Source organism: Cajanus cajan, chromosome 6 (assembly GCF_000230855.2).
Source record: "Cajanus cajan strain Asha chromosome 6, NIPB_CcT2T_4, whole genome shotgun sequence".
Taxonomy (NCBI): domain Eukaryota; kingdom Viridiplantae; phylum Streptophyta; class Magnoliopsida; order Fabales; family Fabaceae; genus Cajanus; species Cajanus cajan.
The window spans coordinates 22,195,396-22,204,929 of record NC_138522.1 but is presented as its reverse complement, the minus strand read 5'-3'; the positions used below and the strand labels follow the sequence as shown (position 1 = coordinate 22,204,929).

The window sequence follows — 9,534 nt, the reverse complement described above, 5'->3', positions numbered from 1 at the left end:
CAAAAGCTTTTTTCTATTAGGTGAAATCAACTATACAAAGAACTACTTGATGTACAATGTCAATATCCTATATTTAAACCTCGTTGTCGCTATAGTAATTTTACTTATCCATAAAAAAGTAGTAATAATAATAATAAATAAATAAATAAATAATAAATAATAAAAAAAGAATCAACCGCATGAATTGCATAACATCATCACTCGTGAATAGTAAATTGATTGACTAAATTCAGCTGTTGACATTGAAGTTATTACTCTCATTAATAAGAATATTTACTTCTGAAGTTCTGATCCTACTTTGAAGAAAGAACTTTGCCATCCTTGTATCAAAACACACGTTCACCTACTTTTATTGAATCTACACAGCATAGTCCCCAAATGCTTTACAATCCTCTGTTGGACCAAGGTTTTAGATGGTCAACAAAAAAAAAATGGGTGATGATGATAAAGGAAGAAATAGCATTTGTTAGTCATGATGAATTCTGGCATGTGTAACTCAAAGAAAACCTAATCTACCCTTGCTGGCTCTCATTTTCCATCATGTAGGTGGGAAGAACCTGTTGAGATTGAAAGGCAAAGTATAGAACTCTTCATTTCTGTTATCTCCTCTAAATGTTCTAAACTTCACCCACCATGGCATCCCTCGGTCCTTTTTCGACCTTTCAACCTCCAGAGTGTTGTCAAGGAACACTGCCACAATCAAACCAACTGTTGCCGGTGATGAGAATATGGTGTTTAAGAAAGCATTGAACTGCAATTACCAAAAAGTAGTGTTTTTAGATTAAATTACTAATTTAGCTCATGTTTGGATAAGTATCTCTAAAAGCACCGCTAAAGGAGCAAAATAGGAAGGAAATTCAAAATAAACTTCTTCATAAGTTAAAACTAATGCACAGTTCAAAATAAGATTTTGGAAAAGCTAATAGTAGAAATCTTTTACAAAATAACTTATACACAAGTTAATTTTAGCATGGAGAAGGTTATTTGATTATTTCATTTTTGTTTTTTATTTTGCTCTCTTACAAGTGCTTCTAGGAAAGTTTATCCAAATAGAACCTCAAACAATGACAGTCAAATGTAAAAGCTCATGGCTTTTAAGGAACACTCACCCATCCAGCATTCGTATGAACAGGACCATGGTATGAACTGGTCCAGTATTGATTGAAAAATTGAGGAACAGATATTCCGAGGAACAATGTGAGCCCGGTGATAATAAGGTTCCTCATAGAGTTCATGTTTGTGAATTGAAGAAATGATATGCCAACTGCAGCTGATGAACATGGAAAAGTATGAGTAAATAGAGGAACTGGAACATCTTATAACAGTGAAATCTTACTACGTACCAACAAGGCCAAAGAGAACACAGTATAATGCAGCAAATATTGGGAAGGGTATGGATGCAAACACAGCTCCAAACTTTCCTGCAGGTAACACAAGTGAAACAAAGCACAAGACCAAAGTAAGTGAAACTGTCTTCTTTTTTCTCGTTGCTTATTATTGCTATAAAGCCAAAACAGCGTCCATTGATCAAGCGATTTGTAGGGCTGTACGTGGATCGAGTTTTTGAAAACTCCAAGTTAAACCAAACCAATCAATTTTATAAAATAAATTGGATTTTTGTAAATTAGATCGATTTGATACAATTCAGTTATCCACTTTAAACTTATGTGTGGATCAAATTTTTCACAAATCTGAACTGACCCAATCCACTTTCTAAAAATGGATCGGTTAACCAAACCATTTTTACAAAGTGAATCAATTCAATTTTTTTCTCAAAGTGGATTGGATTTTATAAACTATATCGATTTGAATTTTTTTGCACACCCCTACTGATTTGCATCTGGATTGGTTTTATTGTAGTCAGAACTTGGGTTTGAAACATCAATACTGACCTAAGGTAGAGAAGAATATCATAAAACCAGCAGAAATTTGAACAACTCTTCGACTTCCAACTCGGGTTAGGCCAAGGAGTCCCACATTTTCCCTGGAACACAGACATGATGCTCATCAAGCCACCATAGAAAAATATAAAAGGTAGTATACATGGAGCAACTTGTACTAGCAATTCACTGAAGGGAGAGACTTACACAGAAACGGTGGAACCTGTCCCCGTTCCATAGAGACCATCAAGCAAAATACCAATCCCCTGTGCAAAAATTAAACAGAATAAGCTCCGAGACACATCCATAACTATTAATAGTATTAATAAGAATGCTGATTATCTTAATTATTAACAGTATCCACATTAAGCAACTGAATAGTGCATTGTTTGCACCAACAACAAAGTAAACTTACCTGCCAACCGATGCCACGACTCAACACATATGCAGGAGGTGGAGTGGCAATTGCCAAACGAGATGCTGCCTTATATGCACCAGTTGACTGCAAGAGAAGTGAATGGTCAAGCCATTGTTGGAAATTCACCAAAATGGAGAGAGTTTGAGTCTTGATAGACTAGTGAGAAGTGGGAAAAGAACAGAATAAAAGACAACTAGGAGCGAAAATAGATACCTCCACCATTGATACAATAACTGCAGACATCATTGCAAATGAATGGCCAGCAGAAAATGTAGGTGGACCCCATTGGAGAGGGTATGGGAACATGAACCTGTTAGCATTAAGAAAAAATAAACTGAGAACTCACCAAAACTAACACAAATCATACGATATAAATTAGTATTTTGAGGTACCATGGGGCAGTAGATATTAGATTAGCTCTGTCAGTGCGACAACTATTCTGTGTTATGGTGGGTTTGTGCCGATAAGCTCCGCTGCCAGTCAAGATGACAGAGTATATCCAAACAATTGTGACACAAATTAAAACTGGAAAACGCTCAAAGATAGGAATGTCTCTAAACGGTCTCACATGCTTTAGATACTGCAATTTACAACAAATTAGTTTGTCTGTAGGAAAATATTAATAACTTGATAAATAGTACATTCTGGTTATACTAAATCACTTACTTGTGACAACCCAACAACCAACAAAAGCATTGGTATGCCAATTTCTACACAATTCCCCAACTGAAATGAAAAATAATAAAGAAAATAATGTAAAATATTATGGAAATATTGTTTCCAACATATTATAGTGAGCATGGTATATTTTTCTAAAGAAAACGTTATCCACACAACTAGTGTCAGTAGACAAGTTATGCGATATTAAATACTGCAGAAAGACAATCTAGATTAAGCATTTTTACCTCAAAAAAGGAAGGAAAAAGAAAACACTAAATGAAGCCCTCAATTTTAGAAGCTAAAATTAGATTTCAAAATTTCAGCAATGAAATTTACTAACGTAATAATTTAAACTAGCTGAGAATTTCATAATATGGATTTGATATATGTTCCTGAGTTGTATTTTATTCTTTTATCGCTAAGAATAACCTTTAGATCAAATAGCTGAAAACTTCATAATGTGGATTTAAGATATGATAACAAGATAGACATTCAAATACCCTGTCATTAGATCATTTTGAAAATGTTTAGAACCATGACAAATAAAATAGGTTGAGTCACACCTACCGCAGGAAATCCTCGCTGAATTAACCCTAATCCAACCAATCCAACTACAGGTGCCATGCCAAGAGGACTGAAAAATCTGGAGAAATTCATATAGTAGTAAATGCTAGAACATTGTCTTATTTTCAATTTTCAAACATGTTACATGCATCTAGAATACCTTGAGAAAAGTCCCCATACTTGGCTGTAACCCAGGACTATCTGAATGCTTGAGGCTACGATTAGAGCTCCTTGTATAGCTCGCATTGTTTGTAAAAATCTCTGCAAACCAATCAGATTGCAAGATCTCTTTCAATACCCTACCAAATAAGAAAGTATTTTAAGTATGTTTCTAATAAAACTTAAATAATCTTTTATGGCAGACCCCCAAAGTATTCTAGGTTGCCACTATCATCTATCCAAACATCTAGCTCACATGTCAGTGGGAGTTAAACTTCAAACAGAAAAAATTATTAAAGTGTGTCCAACAATTAAGTTTGAAGACTACAATTAAGTTTGAAGATTTAGGACTTACCTAGTACCATGATGCATAAACTATGGGATTCTACAAGTAATCTACAACATCATAATATGGATTCAACATAGTTCGTAAATACTAACAAGTGGTTTTCCGGTTGATCAGTAATTAGCATATTTGCTACTAAAATCCTCCTATTTTCCCTTTACAAATATTATTTATTATTGATTGAAGTTTGTCCACTCCAGAATATTAAATCCTGGCTTCTATGACCTTTAAAAATGGTTGTTGCTATAAAAGCATTCAGGGAAGATCCATCACCCATCACATATCCAGTATCCATAAAGAGAGAAGTATAGAAGAATTATCAGGCATTGATATTTCTTGATCAGTCGTTTAACACTAAGAATCAAAAGCCAATATTTAAATTTTATGTTCTTCAAAATGCACAACACAAAAGTGAAGAGTACAAGTAGGAAACTTACTTCGTGAGGATCATTAATTCGTTGCAATGAGGAGTCACTAATAATATAAACAGTTGGAATTACATATGCAAATGAACCTCCAACTACAGCAGGAAGTCTTGTTCCAAAAAGTGCTTGGAGAAGTGTGTTAATGCCGGCTACAAAAAGCAGTGTCTGTATTACTTGTGCCTTGTCACCCTGTTTGAACAAGAAATCAAATCACTAACAGATAAAATCAGCATCAAATGACTGTGAAAAGAAACAAGTGATTTACATATGAAATGACAGATCCTGCTAAATGGACAAAAAAAAATAACATGTAAAAAAGGACCTAGAATAAAAATAGACAAAAAAAATAACTAGAAAACCAAATGTTAAACTGAGACAACATGAATTAGATGAATATCTGAATGATCCTACAATGTAGACCAGAACAAATGCATGTCGGAAAGTCTGAGTGGCTTTGTGAATAGAGGACATCTAAACTAATGATAAACATTCGAGGTATTAGAAAAGATGTTGAATGGAAGAAAGAACATAAGGACACAAATTCAACTTACGGAACTTCCTCCCATAACTGGAACAAGCATTGAAGGGATCATCACACTTGTACCCAGCATCAATATGTAATTTTGAAATGCTAATAGGATGGTTTCAGCTGCAATAAAAGTCATTCACAGTGAGGGAAGAAAAAAAAATAGATAATTGGTAAAAATATACCCTTTAAATCATCATATTGATAATTGGTTTCTCTTGTAACATACAATTCCCAACATTGGAAATGTAGCACCGAAGACATTGTTTCCAAACTCCTAACTCAAAAAATAAGGATTAAATTTCAAAATCTAAAGTGGCATTACAGACTCACTTCTCATGAACAATATATAATAAGCCTTAAATAATACTACCAACTTGCTAGTGACATAAATATTGGTAATCATATCATACTCCTAAGAGAGACACAAAATTCTTTCGTACAAATTTGTTGAAGACGGTAAAAAATTGTCCTTCTTCCTCATAATTGAGTATAAGGAGAGGATACAAATTCCAAGGAAGGACATTACTGCCCTTGGAGCATCAAACATAGGGTCATGAAAATTAAACTCATAAAATATTTCCAATTTCATTATACCAGGAGAGACTAGTTCAGTTCTTAGATGTAACGTACCACGTTCCTCAAATTTATTTAGCTTCAGATAACCCCACAAAGAGAATCCAAGAACCCCAGAACACAATTAAACAGAAAAGTAAAACAATTCCGATAAATTACGGTGAATTATAAATCATTAGAAGTGGGACCATTACATTTTAGACATTGTTACTCGAGAAGCAGTTGAAAGTGCTCTAAAATGACAGGGTAAAATGGTAACTACCATATAATGCCATGATTACTAGCTTTATTTTGCTATAGCTAAGGACAAGTCGAAATGATAACGAAAGGCACGTCTATTAAATAAATAAATAAATAAAAACAGAACGTCATAGCATGTGCATTTATTGATTTCAAATAAAAAATTAACCTCCTGGGAAAACATAGCCAAACAGAAAGGAGAACAAGTTTTAAAAAAACACAAACAAACTAACAGAAAAGTGCAGAGTCCCACTCTATCTTAACAACAACAACAACTTAAAAATATGAACTTTAAGTCCACATTTTGGGGACCAATGTAACAGTCTTGTCTCACACTTCTTCCGAAACGTTCAGTAACATATCACAGAAAACCCCAACACAGGAAGAGCTTTAATTCAAGTAAAGTAGAGAACTTTCTCTCATTTCCTCAATTCATATGAGCTTGTTATAGCAAAAGGAAGCAACTTGCCATTTGGGAAGTAAAAAAAATCATCACGGTACTCCAAAATAGAAAAAGATAATAATAAAAAAATAATAAAAACTTAAGGGAAGTTGGAAAAGCACATTAGAAACCAAAACAAAAATAGAAAGAGTAAATGAGGAGTGAAATAAGCAAGTTCAAAAAGAGTGATATTGACAAGCCCTTGTTTGTGCATGAGTGTGGATTATGGAAAGTTGAAAAGAAACGAACTGAAATGAGAGAGAGACGGGAACATGGTACCCCATGGAGGATTGGAGTCTATGCAGTACTCAAGGTCTTGAAGTTGTTCCATAGGTAGATGAGTAATGTCAGCCATTGTTGAAGCTTCTTCAGACAAAGAGCTTCAAGAAAGAAAGAAAACTGAAGAGAAAAACAAACTCAGATGAAAGAAGAAACAAAGGAAGGAAGGAGGAAGCAGAGAAGAAGAATTCAGAACAAAGTAAAGTGCAGATATAAAGTGAACTACAAAAGCATGAGTATTTATTTATTTATTTATTTATATAATTTATATATGTTTATATAATATATTATTATTATTATTATTATAATTATATTTATATATAAAATCAGAAAGAAAGAGTGGGGATGTGGTTGTGTATGTGCAACGCCCTATTCTCTTCTGTCATCTATAAGTTTCGTTTCTTTTATGTTTTTTTTTTCTTTCTTTTTTTGTTTTTTGGGATTTGAAACGGTGGTGATTTACAGAACTACCCCTTTAACTCATTGCAAAGAGAAGTGAGGTGGGGCCCACAAATTCGAAGCTGGGGTCAATGGAACAATGACGTTCAACTGTGGAGAACGCAGCAGAAAAGCACAAGTGAGTTACGTTGGTCTATTACTCTACATGGTGTTGTCAATTACGTGGAGGATTGTTGGTGTCTTCTTAAGAAAATGCTAAATATCACAGAATTATTTAGCAATACCAGAACAGTTTAATATTTTTATTAAAAATAATTATATAAATCATTAATTAAACTTGGAGTAGATGTCATTTTCAAAATAATTATTATAAAAATCTATAGATGAATCATAATAATATATTTTCTAGGATTTTAAGCAACCAATTGCTAACTGACTTGGTAAATATGACCAACTAGCTTCCAAGTAGGATGTAGCCATTTTAAAATAACTATAAATATGTTAGTGTGTATTATTCATTTTCGGGCTAGACACATCCAGATGGGGGCCCAATTTCATTTTAGGTCATAGGAGTCTAGGTTAGGGCTAACTTGGCAGCCACTAACATGAATATTCTGATGTGATCACGTTTGGGGAGAGCCTCCTTTTTGTTCTTTACGTTTTGCTTCCTCTTTGTTTTTCTTCTCTCTATTCTTCACGTTTTTGCTCCAATCACGTTTGGTTTTGCTGGTTGTATTTTGAGACTGCATATTTGTTGAAGGAATACATATTATTAGTTTCATTTTCTTCTCCTTCTTCCTTGCATTTTCGTTTTCATTTCTGTTGAATGGAAAGCTAAAACCCTTAGGGTTGGCTCCTTGAGCAGATTGTAATCTCTATTTGAGGTTTTATTCGTATTTGTATCTGTGTTCTGCTTTGTTCTTCTTCATTGAACCTCTGAAACGTTTTTGACACCGGTTCATGCTTAATGAATCAGGTTGCTCAAAGGTTGCTTAATCTTGTGGGGAGGTGTAATGTTGTATACATTTGCTTAATTCGTGTAGGGAAATCCTGAGTTAATCTTCGCTTAGTTGGTTAACTCGGATGGAACAAGGATTAAGTTATGAACAGAGAAATATTTTGAGAACCAGGGATAAAAGAGTTGTAATCTGAACAGGGAGTCAATCTATATTTTTTTTATAAGTTATTGCGTTTTATTGTGTTATAAACTGAAAAAAATCTAAACCAACCCCCCCCCCCACTTCGTGTTTAAGCCTTTGACAGAGAAAAATGGTCCTTGGGATACGACCTAGGACAACTTCCTAGTACTACATTTAATTGTTTTATTTGACCGGATACGGCTTCGATCAACAACATGAACCATAATGAGGTAATACAATGTAAAATTCTCTCAAACATACTCTCTTATACTCAATTGATTCATACCCTAAACCTTTTTCTTTTTCAGTTTCTATGGATGCCATATAGGGAATTTCAGTCCTTACTGCCAACACGTGCTTTTAAGGATTCTAGATTATAGACTTCTTGTATTGCTTTAACTTCATTTGTAGTTGTAGTCTGACAGCAAACTGACATAGTCCAATTGCAATTTGGCTTATGGCAACCAATCCCCAATGAAGCTCATAATCTTGATAAAATGAACGAAATAAACATGAGAGGATATAGCGACACTAACTGGATTGAACAACATGCAGACTGGATTTCCATTTGGAAAGACAGACGCAAACATGTTATTTTTGGGGAACCACTTCAGGGGCCTTTCCAACACACTCCTGAGTATTTGCAATGGTTTCATGCTAATTCTAAATTATTTCTTTGTAGCCAGTATTCTTCATCTCATGCATCCACTTCTAGTACACAACTCCCAACAACAACTAGAACAACATTCCCAATGGCTGGAGATAACCACCCACCTTATAGTGTGGAACAACATCCCCCGTCTAATCCACCATTTCATACGCACCATGAACAATTCATGTACACCCCACCATCAACAACAACTTCAACAGGGGATTTCATGAGTAATCTTTTCGGCATCGACGTACACGCCACAAAGTGCATATAATTACATGCAAAGCATGAATTTTCATTCATTTTCTTCTTATCACTCTAAGGTCGGTGCAAGTGGTTTGTCAAATCTAGCCACTGATACTGTTAATATAGAACATGATGAGGAGCAAGTTGAACCACAACAACCACGCATTGATCGTCGAAACCCAACAAGGAACCGACAACCTCCAAGGTGTGGAACTGGTGGGCATAGACATCATTAAAGTTGGATTGTAATTTCGTGGATTGTAATTCTGTTGTTGTTCTTTTTTTATTCGATCTCCTATTTTGTTGTTGTTATTTTGTTTTTATTTAAAGTTATTCATCTCAATTATAGTTGTTTTTATTTAAAGTTGTGATTTATCATAATTTTTTCATTTATTTAAATTTCTATTTAAAATTAATTTTATTAAATTTTATTCTTTAAAATTTATTTTAAATAGATTTTTATAATCTAAAATAAAAACAAAAACTAAATATATTTTTTAAAAATTCATCATAATTTTTTTTTAAATCTGAATATTAAAAATCGAAAAAAAAAAACAAATTTGAAAAAAAAAACCAAAAAAAA

At 33.8% G+C, this 9,534-nt stretch overlaps 1 protein-coding gene across 2 annotated transcripts; it reads right to left on the bottom strand.

Moving 5' to 3' along the window:
• Positions 1-219: 219 nt before the first annotated feature.
• On the bottom strand, positions 220-6,741 carry LOC109788251 (Xanthine/uracil permease family protein). Of its 2 annotated transcripts, none has more exons than XM_020346937.3 (14): positions 6,516-6,741; positions 5,004-5,101; positions 4,465-4,641; positions 3,683-3,783; positions 3,526-3,601; positions 2,965-3,024; positions 2,691-2,878; positions 2,512-2,608; positions 2,296-2,382; positions 2,088-2,146; positions 1,893-1,984; positions 1,344-1,421; positions 1,110-1,270; positions 220-751 (listed from the first exon to the last, which is right to left on the bottom strand). In XM_020346937.3, the coding sequence occupies exons 1-14, from the start codon at positions 6,589-6,591 to the stop codon at positions 539-541; spliced, it is 1,563 nt and encodes a 520-aa protein (XP_020202526.1). In that variant the 5' UTR covers positions 6,592-6,741; the 3' UTR covers positions 220-538. The 2 variants fall into 2 exon arrangements, with proteins under 2 accessions (XP_020202526.1, XP_082933002.1); XM_083076876.1 differs by lacking the exon at positions 6,516-6,741 and adding an exon at positions 5,208-5,577.
• Positions 6,742-9,534: the final 2,793 nt, after the last annotated feature.